The 12,816-nt window shown below is 66.4% G+C and overlaps 1 protein-coding gene across 1 annotated transcript; it reads left to right on the top strand.

Annotated features, from left to right (window-relative positions):
- The first annotated feature begins 873 nt into the window (after nucleotides 1-873).
- Nucleotides 874-11,530, top strand: CDC34 (cell division cycle 34, ubiqiutin conjugating enzyme). The gene is made up of 5 exons (XM_050771226.1): nucleotides 874-1,271; nucleotides 4,418-4,504; nucleotides 4,611-4,708; nucleotides 7,243-7,377; nucleotides 10,781-11,530. The coding sequence occupies exons 1-5, from the start codon at nucleotides 1,095-1,097 to the stop codon at nucleotides 10,992-10,994; spliced, it is 711 nt and encodes a 236-aa protein (XP_050627183.1). The 5' UTR covers nucleotides 874-1,094; the 3' UTR covers nucleotides 10,995-11,530.
- Nucleotides 11,531-12,816: the final 1,286 nt, after the last annotated feature.

Raw genomic sequence — 12,816 nt, 5'->3', positions numbered from 1 at the left:
CAAAAAAAAGACTCGGGTGGGACAGAGGTCAGGCTGGGAGGAGGGCACAGCCAGGCTCAGGCTCAGCTTGGGGTGGGGGCTCCGTGGGGCTGGCGCCTCTCCCGGGTCAGGTGCTGAGCCGATGCTGGCTGGGGGGAGCCTCTTTCCCAGTTTCTCTGGGGGGCAGGAGCACCTTGCCAACCTCTGATGGCTCCAGCACCTGCACCCGCCTCACACCACATGGTGACTTCAACGGGGGACCAGGAAAGCCCTCGTCCCCTCCCGCCCTCAGAGCCCTCCCCGACCTCGCCCACTTCTCAGAGCTCCCGCTGTCGGGGGAACCGAGGCAGCGCCGCGCCTGGAAGCCGGGTCTGCACACCCCGCCTCGCTCCCGCTCCTCCTCCCCTCCGCGAGGCCAGCGCGCCCCAGGACAGACTCAGGGCCCGTCCCCTGTATAGACGGGGAAACGGAGGCGCGGGCGCGGGGTCGCGCCGGGCGGACCGGCCCTGCCCCTCCGGCCCCGGTCAGGACCTCGCCCCGCGCCCCGTTCACCGCCCGCAGCCCCGCCCCACGCCGGGACGTCACAAAACGACCCCAAAGCTGGGGGACCGGGCCAGCCACGGCCAGAGCAGCCCTGCCCGCCTCCGTGCGCACAGCGTCCGCGGTACTGGTCGAGCTGGGGGCGACGGCGGCGGCCTCGGGGATCGGAAGCGCCCAGGGTTGCGCGCTCGAACCCTCCCTCCCGGCGGCGGCGCTCGGCGCGGTAGGCGGAACCGGGACCGGGACTCCACTTCCCGGCGTGCCCCGCGGGCGGGCGCGCAGGCGCAGGTCGGGCCTGGCCGCGGCGCGCAGGCGCAGTCGGGGCCGGGCGGAGCGCGCAGGCGCAGCGGGGGGCGGGGCGCGCGGGCCGGGCCAAGGCGAGCGCTGGTGGGGCGGCGGCGCCAGAGCTGGTGGAGCGCTCGGGGTCCCCGGGCGGCGGCGGCGGCGCAGAGGAGGAGGCAGGCGGCGGCCCCGGCGGCTCCCCCCCGGACGGCGCGCGGCCCGGCCCGTCTCGCGAGCTCGCGGTGGTCGCGCGGCCCCGCGCGGCGCCGACCCCGGGCCCCTCCGCCGCCGCCATGGCCCGGCCGCTAGTGCCCAGCTCGCAGAAGGCGCTGCTGCTGGAGCTCAAGGGGCTGCAGGAAGAGCCGGTCGAGGGCTTCCGCGTGACCCTGGTGGACGAGGGCGACCTGTACAACTGGGAGGTGGCCATCTTCGGGCCCCCCAACACCTACTACGAGGGCGGCTACTTCAAGGTGAGCGCGGCGACCCCCGCCCGGGTCCCTGAGCCCACGAGCGACCTCGGGCGCCAGGAACCAGCTCCCTGCCCCGCGGTCCCCGGGCGGGCCCGGCAGCCTCCTGGCTTGGGCTCGCTTCCCTTCTATGGCCGGGTCCCCCCACCCAGCTGTGCCCGGCCCCCTCCTCGGACGGTCCCGGGGACCTTCAGCCTCTGCTGCGGTCCCCGAGAATCCTCAGTTTCCTTGAAGGCACCGTCCGGTCCCCGGGTAGTCTCCTGGCCCGCAGAGGGGTGGCCCGGGGCCCTCCCGGTATCATCTGCGCGTGGGGCTCTTGCCCACCTCCTCCCTGGGGGGGGCTCGACCCCGGCTGCCTCCCCCTCCGCCCCTGCGAGAAAGAGGGAGCGAAGCCCAGGCCGCCCCGGCCTTTCTGCTGCCCTCCCCGGAGGAGACAAAGAGGCCCCCCCCAGACCCCGCAGCTGCTATTGTTGGGGAGCTGGGCCTGTGAGCGGGGGAGCGAGGCCAGCCTGGGGGTGGCTGGCGCGGCCACTCGCTCAGGCTCCAACAAAGGCCCGGATGAGCCTTGGCAGCCGGGCCCTGCCTGGAAAGCGGCCACCCTTGCCCATAGCAGCCGGCCAGGCGCCCTGGGCTCCATCCCCGGGTTTATGTAACCTGCGCCCTCGCGAAGGCTGAGGCAGGGGCGTCCCTCCCACCTGCTCCCTGCAGCTCTCCCCGGGCCCCCGGCTCCGGCCCGCGTCCCGGACCCCGACCTCAGAAGCTCCGGGCTGCTTCATCCCAGCTGGCCTTGGGCTTTCTCAGATTCCACTGAACAGGTGGCTTCCTGTGACCCCAACCCCGAGTTCTGGGCCATTCCTTCTGCCCTCTGGCGGTTTCGTTCCAAGCAGGTTCTTGATGTTTGTGTTGCCGTTGGGAGCAGGGAGACTGTTTCTGTCCAGTGTGGAAAGGACTCAGGCCAAAGCCTGGCCAGTTTTCTTGATCTCACGATCCAGACGTGACCTTTGGCTCTTGTAGAGTTCCAGGACCTGGTCCTTGGGGCCAGAGGGACAAAGTGAGGGGCCCCGTGTGAGAGGTGGGGATCGCGCACCCTGTCCAGGAATCCCCCCTCCCACCGTCGCTGCCTGCCAAGAGCCTGGGCACAGCCGGGCCTGCTCTGCCCCGGCCAGCTGCGGGCATGGGGCCGAGGGACCGATGCCTCTCAGACGGTGCGTGTGCTCTCCGGGCTAATTAATGTCTGAACCGCGCGCGCTCAGCGGCTGTGAGGGCAGCAGCCTGGTCTGCTGGGGGCGATTCCTGAGCTGAGGTTCTGGGTTATGGCAGAGGGTGGGACGTCCTTGGGTTCTGCATCTGGAATCCTGCGTCCCCACACAGGGAACAGAGTTTGGGCCTTGAGGTTGTCAAATGGTTTTAGCAGCCCCCTCCCCCAGCCCCTTTTGTCTGCTTGGGGGAGCAGCTGGCTGTGAGCAGGGGCGGCCCCACCTCGAGGCCAGGCCTGTGAGGCGGCTGCTGTTCTGGAAGGAAGGGATGCGGGTTCCTGGCTCCTGCCCACCAGACCGGTTGCCAGGGATTGTGGGCAGAGCCTCCTGGACCAGCATTAGGGGATAATCCGGTTTTCCGGATTTCCTGGGGAGGGGGCCTCTAGACATCTGCCGCAGGGTCAGTCCTCAGAGGCCAGCGTTGAGACGCGGGGGGGTGCTGCCACCCACCGCGGCTCTCCCTTCCCCGTGTGCCTGGGAGGGAGTTGGGGGAGCGTGGAAATACAGGAGCTGCTGAGTGCCCAGGGCCACCGCTGCTGCCCAGCCACTGCCTGCAGCCGCTGTTCCTTCAGGAGCCAGAGCGAGCCCTGGGGCAGGGGCCACCAGAGAGAGCCCTCCACGGCGGACTTGCCGTGTGGCCTTGGCGGGGGCTTTGCTTCTCGGAGCCTGGGTTTGCTCTGGGTGAAAGACATTTTTGGAGGTGCTGAAAATGAGAGGCTCGTTGGGACTTGGCGGGGTTCGGTGCAGGTGAGGCCGCCTGGAAACCCAGCACCAGGCTTGGGGGGCCCGAAGTCTTGGGGAACTGCTGGGCAGTTCTGAGCCTGAAGTTCCAGCCTTGCTCTGTGGCTGTGGCCAAGTCCCTTACCTCTTGGGGCCCCAGTGAGTTCCCTGTCAAACAGAGGACACCCCCAAGACCCCTGAGAGCTCTCCCTGTCCAGGAGGGACCTCGCCAACAATTGCTCTTTGGGGGTGCTGCCCTCAGCCTCTTGGAGTGCTGAGTGACACCAGGACCCCTGACCCAGACACCCCTGTGCCTGGCACTGGGGCCCAGGAAGGAAACAGTGAGGCTTCCTTGTTTACCTGCTGGGGCCCAGGAGGGCCGTGGGTGGCATCACGCCCCAGGCCGCAGGCCAGACAGCTCTGTCACCGGGCACGTGGCTGCAGTCCTTCCTCTGTGGCCGTCCTTGCCAGCAGGCCTGGACCCCCAGGGCCTGGGTGGCCACAGGGGGCGATGCTGACAGGGAAGGAGTCCTGCCAGGCTTCTGTGACCTGTGGGTCTGCCTGCCTGACCCCACAAGACTGGACACCTGAGGGCAGACGGCCATGCTGACTCATCCCCTCCCGTGGCCCGGGGCCCGGCAGGTGTCAGTGTTCGCTGAGTGAGCAGTCGTCTGTGCAAACCCTCCCCACACCGTGCCTGCCAAGGCCCTGGAGGGGCAGCCTGGTCTTGGGCCTCAGCTCCATCCGAGGGGAACCTGGAGCCCCTGCCAGTCCGTTCTGTCGGCTGGTGGGTGCCCCTGGCCCGGGTCCCATGTGCCTGACCTGGGCTGCCACAGGCCTGGAGCCACTTGGGCAGCCAGTGCCTGCGTTCTCCAGCGGCTGTGCTGGGCCAGGCCGCGGCCACCTGGACCGCGTAGGAGCTGGGATCAGCTCAGGTGACTCGGAAAAGGCTTGAGGCAGCCTGCTGGGGACTTGACCCCAGGCCCATGAGAGTCCCTGCCTTGGTTGGGATAGGGTGTCCCTCACACACATCCTCAGGCACATGGCCCGAGCCTTACCCCCAGCACACCAGCACTGGGAGTGGAATGGCCTCGGGCACCCTGTGAGCCGGGGCAGGGCCTGGGGCTGAGCTGGGCCGAGCTGGGCTGAGCCACCCGCCTTCTGCCCCTGCAGGCACGCCTCAAGTTCCCCATCGACTACCCGTACTCTCCACCGGCCTTTCGGTTCCTCACCAAGATGTGGCACCCTAACATCTACGAGGTGAGCGCGGCCCCCACGGGCCTCACGTACTCATTGTCCGGGACCCGTGGCTCTGGGAGCCAGTGCTGACCTCTGACCTGTCCTGACCTGTCCTCTCCTTGTGCAGACGGGGGACGTGTGCATCTCCATCCTCCATCCACCGGTGGACGACCCCCAGAGCGGGGAGCTGCCCTCAGAGAGGTGGAACCCCACCCAGAATGTCAGGTAGGCCGGCCCCATGCCCCATGTCCACCCAGAACGTCAGGTAGGCCGGCCCCACCCCCCATGTCCACCCAGAACGTCAGGTAGGATGGGCTCCCTCCTGTGTCCACCCAGAACGTCAGGTAGGCCGGCCCCACCCCCCATGTCCACCCAGAACGTCAGGTAGGCCGGCCCCACGCCCCGTGTCCACCCAGAACGTCAGGTAGGCCCCACGCCCCGTGTCCACCCAGAACGTCAGGTAGGATGGGCTCCCTCCTGTGTCCACCCAGAATGTCAGGTAGGCCGGCCCCACGCCCCATGTCCACCCAGAACGTCAGGTAGGCCGGCCCCACGCCCCGTGTCCACCCAGAACGTCAGGTAGGCCGGCCCCACCCCCCATGTCCACCCAGAACGTCAGGTAGGCCGGCCCCACGCCCCGTGTCCACCCAGAACATGAGGTAGGCCGGCCCCCCTGTCCGTGTCCACCCAGAACGTCAGGTAGGCCGGCCCCACGCTCCCCACCCAGAACATGAGGTAGGCCGGCCCCACGCCCCGTGTCCACCCAGAACGTCAGGTAGGCCGGCCCCACGCCCCGTGTCCACCCAGAACGTCAGGTAGGCCGGCCCCACCCCCCATGTCCACCCAGAACGTCAGGTAGGCCGGCCCCACCCCCCATGTCCACCCAGAACGTCAGGTAGGATGGGCTCCCTCCTGTGTCCACCCAGAACGTCAGGTAGGCCGGCCCCACGCCCCGTGTCCACCCAGAACGTCAGGTAGGCCGGCCCCACCCCCCATCCACCCAGAACGTCAGGTAGGCCGGCCCCACGCCCCCCCATGTCCACCCAGAACGTCAGGTAGGATGGGCTCCCTCCTGTGTCCACCCAGAACGTCAGGTAGGCCCCCACGCCCCGTGTCCACCCAGAACGTCAGGTAGGCCGGCCCCACCCCCCATGTCCACCCAGAACGTCAGGTAGGCCGGCCCCACGCCCCATGTCCACCCAGAACGTCAGGTAGGCCGGCCCCCACGCCCCGTGTCCACCCAGAACGTCAGGTAGGCCGGCCCCACCCCCCATGTCCACCCAGAATGTCAGGTAGGCCGGCCCCACGCCCCATGTCCACCCAGAACGTCAGGTAGGCCGGCCCCACGCCCCGTGTCCACCCAGAACGTCAGGTAGGCCGGCCCCACCCCCCCATGTCCACCCAGAACGTCAGGTAGGCCGGCCCCACGCCCCGTGTCCACCCAGAACGTCAGGTAGGCCGGCCCCACGCCCCGTGTCCACCCAGAACGTCAGGTAGGCCCCACGCCCCGTGTCCACCCAGAACGTCAGGTAGGATGGGCTCCCTCCTGTGTCCACCCAGAACGTCAGGTAGGCCGGCCCCACCCCCCATGTCCACCCAGAACGTCAGGTAGGCCGGCCCCACCCCCCATGTCCACCCAGAACGTCAGGTAGGCCGGCCCCACGCCCCGTGTCCACCCAGAACATGAGGTAGGCCGGCCCCACGCTCCGTGTCCACCCAGAACGTCAGGTAGGCCGGCCCCACGCTCCGTGTCCACCCAGAACATGAGGTAGGCCGGCCCCACGCCCCGTGTCCACCCAGAACGTCCAGGTAGGCCGGCCCCACGCCCCGTGTCCACCCAGAACGTCAGGTAGGCCGGCCCCACCCCCCCATGTCCACCCAGAACGTCAGGTAGGCCGGCCCCACCCCCCATGTCCACCCAGAACGTCAGGTAGGCCGGCCCCACGCCCCGTGTCCACCCAGAACATGAGGTAGGCCGGCCCCACGCTCCGTGTCCACCCAGAACGTCAGGTAGGCCGGCCCCACGCTCCATGTCCACCCAGAACATGAGGTAGGCCGGCCCCACGCTCCGTGTCCACCCAGAACGTCAGGTAGGCCGGCCCCACGCCCCGTGTCCACCCAGAACGTCAGGTAGGCCGGCCCCACGCCCCGTGTCCACCCAGAACATGAGGTAGGCTGGGCTCCCCCGTGGGCCATGGCGCCGAGGCCTGGTTTGGGACCTGCCAGCCGGCGATCCTGGGCCTCCCTGTACCCGCACGGTGGCTGCTTTCATGGGACCTGCCGCACTGTGGTGTCTGTGCGGACTCCCACAAGACTCCAGGCCAGCCCCACTCTCTGGAGTGACTGAGACGTGTCCCACCCACCTCGGTGCTGGGTCTTCTCCTTCCCCAGCTGTCTCTGGGTTGGTCACCACGTGCGACCTGTGCCACCCGGGCGTCGTCCCAGGTACAGGCCCTGGCCCGTGTTGCCCGTGTGTTCTGGAGTGCAGCCCAGGCAGGACGTGTGGGCGTGAGAGCAGCCCCGGGTCCGACAGGGGTCTGCACCTTTCTGCCCTCCCTGGTCTTGGCGTGGGAGGGAGGAGGCTGATGCAGGTCCAGCCCCTGCTGTACTGGGGGCCTGAGACACAAGCAGAGGCCGTGAGGCCAGATGAAAATCGCCTGCTGGGTGGGTCCAGGTTTCCCCGTGACCCTCAGGGCCGGAGAAGAGCCGGAAGGCTGGGGTGCCCCGGGCCAGCCCGCTCCAACCCACTCTCCCCGCAGGACCATCCTCCTGAGTGTGATCTCTCTCCTCAACGAGCCCAATACCTTCTCGCCCGCCAACGTGGACGCCTCCGTGATGTACAGGAAGTGGAAAGAGAGCAAGGGGAAGGACCGGGAGTACACGGACATCATCCGGTGAGCGCGGGGGTGGTGCACGGGGCGGGGGAGACTGGGATCCGGCCTGCACCCCGGCCCTGATCCCTCGGCCGCCCAGCCCCACCGTCCTGGTGAGGGTGGCGGAGCTTCCTGGTGCCCGTTTACAGGGTGCCAGTCACAGATGGAGGCCGGGCCTAGTGGCGGAGGGTCCAGCCAGGTTCAAGCCCAGCCTCTTGCCCCTTCTCCTCTTTTTTTTTTTTTTTTTTTTTTTTTTTTTGAGACAGAGTTTTACTCGGTTGCCCAGGCTGGAGTGCAGTGGCGCAATCTCGGCTCACTGCAGCCTCCACTTCCCGGGATCAAGGAATTCTCCTGCTTCGTTTTCCGGAGTAGCTGGGATTACAGGTGCACACCACCATGCCCGGCTAATTTTTTTTTTAGTAGAGGTGGGATTACACCATCTTAGCCAGGCTGGTCTCAAACTCCTGACCTTAGGTGATGTCCCCGCCTCAGCCTCCCAAGATGCTGGGATGACAGGCGTGAGCCCCTGCCCCTGGCCTAGTGGTTAATGTTTTCATAGATTCTTCCAGACTCTTCGGTTTAACGTATGTCCATGTTTTAATGAGGAAATGGGGTTGTGCTGTGTGTGCCCAGTGACTGTCAGTCAGGGGTCTTGGCCTTACTTGTGTCGGGCACGCGTCCCTGCAGGCTCTTGGCCTGGCGAGCTCTGGGGACGGCTGTGCGGCTGCCTTCTGGCGCCTTCTGCCGTCCACTTTGCCTGCGTGGCTGTGTGTGGTGATCCACGGCTCTCCCTCTCCTCCCGTCGCGCTCGTGCCCCAGAGCTGACCCCCACAGCCTCTTCTCTGGGGTGCCTGTGCTCGTGTGAACGGGAAACACGGGCGTGTCCGCACACACAGGGGAGGCTTTCTTGACGGGTTGACAGTTAATGGTTCCTGCTTCTTCTGTTATGTAGAGGCCCTTCCTGTCTGCTTGTATTTCTCAGAGTGAAATTGCACAGATTTCCTCACAGAGGCCTCACCTATTTTTGTTTTTATTTTGTATAAGCAGAATCTTAAAAACGACCTTTAAAATATTGCACACATAATCCACGTGTCTTCCTCACCCCAGGACCCACGAGCGTCCCGGGCACCTTCCGTCCTGCACTTGCTGGCAGCTGGTGTCGTGGGGTCGTCCTGGGGCAGCGTCCTGGTGCTGGGGGGTCCCGGCTCTGAGCAGCCATGGTGGGCGGGTCCCGTGAGGCCTCCTGGGAAGTGCCCTGCAAGCACCTGCTGGCCCCTGGAGGTCACGGGGGAGCTGGCCCTGGCCATCCCTCTGTGCAGATGTCCTCAGCGGCCCTGGCCTGGCCGTCTCACCTGGCCCATGTGGCTGGCTCCTTGGCCCAGTTCTTCCCGGCCACCTCCCTGAGGCGCCTCCCCGAGATCCCAGCGCAGAAATAAAAGCCACACTATTTTTATCCCTCAAAACTCCCTGCGGGCCAACTCACGTGCCCGTGTGGACTGCCGTGCTCGCTGCTTTGTGCCTGTTTTAAATCTGTGTGTGTGTGGGCCTTGTGGCAGCCCGAGTCCCACTGAGCTGTACCAGGCGGGCTGCCGTGGAGCACGGCCGGGTCAGGGATGGTCCTTGGTGAATAGCACCGCCAGACGCTCCCCTCTCATGGTTCGTGCTGGCGGTGTACCGTGCTGCACCTCCACGGCACAGGTCAGGTCACACCCTGGCCCTCCCGTGCATCTCCCCACGGCCGCCACCCGTGCAGTGCCGTCCTCAGGGCACCCGTCACCCGCCCAGCCCGTCAGAGAGCCCGGGAAGCAAAGCATGGAATCTGCCAGGTCCCACCGCCCAGGGACGTCCCAGAGGCCAGACGTCTGCCCTCCGTGCCTTGTGCATCCCCATAGGAAGCGCTGGGCTTGTGGGCCGGGCTTGGGGGTGTCTGTCCGCTCCGGACCTGCACACCCCGGTAGCAGCCAGGCCCAGAGCCGTGCCTGATCGGTGACGGGGGCTCGAGGGCCGGGTTGGAGTGCCGAGGCTGCGGCCTCGTTCCTGTTTTCTGTCAGATGGGGTCAGTGTGCAGCCCGGCCCTGCCCTGCCAGCCCCGGACGCCCCGGAAGCCCCTTTGCTGCCAGTCCCGGGGGCACGTTCTTGACGGGTGTCCTGGAGGCAGAGCTGGGGGCAGGCCCTCTTAGGGCCTCCAGAAAGTCTGAGCTAACGGAGCCTCCCGTCCTGCCGCGGCCGGGATGGCCAGGCCCCCTTGGTTTAGAATCCTGGCAAGGCCACGGAGAGGCTCGGGCCGTTTCTGTGTTTCCCGTCTCACCTGTGCTGGTTCCTGGCTCCAGGGAGGGTCCTGCCTCCTGTCCGTGGCCCTCCCAGCTGCTTCCTTGTCCTGCGCTCCGGAAAGCCTTTTGCCCCCGAGTGGGGCTGCCTGGGCACTGCCTGTTGCCCGGCATTGTTATTTTCTCCTAGCTCTGATGGGTCCTGTGGGGTGTGCTTCGGGGTGGGGCGGGTGGGTGTGACTGCTGCGCCGTCCGGCCTCCCCGCTGCACCTCCTGCCCTTCCCTAGCCCCTCCGGTGTCGTTTCTCCCCTCTGGGCCGCCTCATGCACAGGGCTGTTTCCTAAGGGGTCACTGCAGCCCGTTTTTATTTTTTATTTTTATTTTTAAGACAGTCTCACTCTGTCGCCCAGGCTGGAGTGCAGTGGCCGGATCTCAGCTCACTGCAAGCTCCGCCTCCCGGGTTCCCGCCATTCTCCTGCCTCAGCCTCCCGAGTAGCTGGGACTACAGGTGCCGCCACCTCGCCCGGCTAGTTTTTTGTATTTTTTAGTAGAGACGGGGTTTCACTGTGTTAGCCAGGATGGTCTCGATCTCCTGACCTCGTGATCTGCCTGTCTCGGCCTCCCAAAGTGCTGGGATTACAGGCTTGAGCCACCGCGCCCGGCCAACCGCAGCCGTTTTTTTTTTTTTTTTTTTTTTTTTTTTTTTTTTTTTTTTGAGACGGAGTCTCGCTCTGTCGCCCGGGCTGGAGTGCAGTGGCCGAATCTCAGCTCACTGCAAGCTCCGCCTCCCGGGTTCCCGCCATTCTCCTGCCTCAGCCTCCCGAGTAGCTGAGACTACAGGCGCCCGCCACCTCGCCCGGCTAGTTTTTTTTTTGTATTTTTTTAGTAGAGACGGGGTTTCACCGTGTTAGCCAGGATGGTCTCGATCTCCTGACCTCGTGATCCACCCGTCTCGGCCTCCCAAAGTGCTGGGATTACAGGCTTGAGCCACCGTGCCCGGCCACCGCAGCCGTTTTAAGAGAAACCTGAGCGCTGGGATGAGCGTCGGACCCGAGCGCTGGGATGAGCGTCGGACCCGGGGGAGGAGAGGGGAGGGGGCAGGGCAGGGGCCGGGTCCAGGCACGGAGGTGGCGCCCTCACCCGCCCTGTCCCCCCAGGAAGCAGGTCCTGGGGACCAAGGTGGACGCGGAGCGTGACGGCGTGAAGGTGCCCACCACGCTGGCCGAGTACTGCGTGAAGACCAAGGCACCCGCGCCCGACGAGGGCTCGGACCTCTTCTACGACGACTACTACGAGGACGGCGAGGGCGGCGAGGAGGCCGACAGCTGCTTCGGGGACGACGAGGACGACTCGGGCACGGAGGAGTCCTGACCCCGCAGAATAAACGCGCAGAGTTTACCTCACTAGGGCCGGACCCGTGGCTCCTTCGACGACAGACTACCTCACGGAGGTTTTGTGCTGGTCCCCGTCTCCTCTGGTGGTTTCGTTCTGGGCTCTTTTCTCCTTTCCCGTATTTGTTCTGGGTTTTCATGTGCTTCAGAGAAGAGGGGCTGCCCCACCGCCGCTCGCGTCACTCGGGGCTCAGTGGACGGCCAGGGTGGGAGAGCCCCGCGCACCTCTCCTCGGGAGGGGAGCTGAGCCCCGACGTCTGCTGGGCCCCCTAGCTTCCGGACTGGCCGTACCCCGGAGGAGCCACGGGGGCTGCTGGGAACGTGGGCGGGGGCCGTTCCTGCCACTGCCAGCCTGGGAGACCCAGGTGTGGGTCCGAGGGGCCCGGGCCCGCCTGTCAGCTCCAGGGCCTGGAGCCACGTCCCAGCACCGGTGGACGGATTCACCGTGGCCGACTCTTCTCTCTGCTTTGGTTTGTTTGAAATCTAAATAAAACTACTTTATGAGAGGCCAGAGAAGCTCTGCTTGGGAGGGAGAGGCAGCCTCCAGGTCCGTCAGTGACTGCACACGGCCAGCCCCACTGGGACCCTGGCTTCGCCGGGCGTGGATCTAGGAGGCCTGTCCTGGGAGGCACAGGGAGCAGCCGGGTCCCGCGGTCTGTACGCTCCCGTGACTTGGGTCAAACAGGCCTGGGTAGCGTCCCCCAGCCTGCGGGACGGGCGGCCAGAAAGGCCCCCGAGTTCCTCCCTGCGACCAGGCGCATCTAGTGGGACGGGAGCTGCCTCTGCAGAGCAGACCTGTGGGGCCTGAGCAGGCGTCCGGCGAAGCTTCGCCCCAGGGCCACAGATGCCCCCGATCGGCGCTCTGGCGGCTCCGGCTCCATCCAGGCAGACCCTCGCGGGGGGAGCCATGGCCCTGGGCACACAGGGCAGACCTCACGTCGTGGTGTTAAGAAGTCCCAGCATCGTTTTATTTCGTGTCGTGGAGGAAAGCGTGGCGCTTCCCTGCCCTCCCAGGGTGTGCCGCCTTCCAGGAAACTGCCTGTGTTCAGCTCCTGGCCTTGCTTCTGGGCACCCAAAAAGCCGTGCAGGGGCCGATACAGGGCTGAGGAGCTGTGAGGATGAGGTTTCCCATCAAGTTCGGACAGAACATGGGGCTGCGTTGGTCAGAGCCTGGGTTGCCCCTGCCAGGTGGGTGTGGGGTGCAGAAGGGCACCAGGGCTGACCCGTGAGACCCCATGGGGCCTGTGGGGTGCGTGGCCCGCCGCCTCTGAGGCAGGCCCTGGCCGTACCTTGGCAGATGGACACCTTTCCCGGGTGCTCCTTCAGCCCAAGGGTCTACGTGCGGCATTTGATCCTCAATAGACCTCACCCAGCCGTCTTCATTTCTGGCTTTTCTTACACCCAGAGGGCTGGCGGCCACCCAGGCCAGGGCCTGGCCCATCTGAGGCAGGTTTGAGGGGACTCTGGCTCGATGGTACCGGCGCCTGCAGCCTCCACTGCCCTCCTTGTGGGCCTGTCTGTTTAGTTTACCACTGGGCACTGCTGTGTGGCCTGGCAGTGAGCTCAGCCAGGTCCTGGACCCCTCCACGGGAGCCCAGGTGTGTCCCCTCCAAGCACTCAGCAGGTGCCAACACGTTCGGCCGCCACAGTGGCAGAGCAAGATTCAGGGCCGATGGCAGCCACAGATGTAACCTGTGGCCGGGCTGTGGGTCCCACGGATGTAACCTGTGGCCGGGCCGTGGGTCCCACGGATGTAACCTGTGGCTGGGCGGGGGTCCCAGGGAGTGTGCCGTCCTCTCCTC

The sequence above is a fragment of the Macaca thibetana genome, chromosome 19 (assembly GCF_024542745.1).
Source record: "Macaca thibetana thibetana isolate TM-01 chromosome 19, ASM2454274v1, whole genome shotgun sequence".
Lineage (NCBI taxonomy): Eukaryota > Metazoa > Chordata > Mammalia > Primates > Cercopithecidae > Macaca > Macaca thibetana.
The sequence above is the reverse complement of the archived record's forward strand: the minus strand, read 5'-3'. Positions and strand labels throughout refer to the sequence as shown.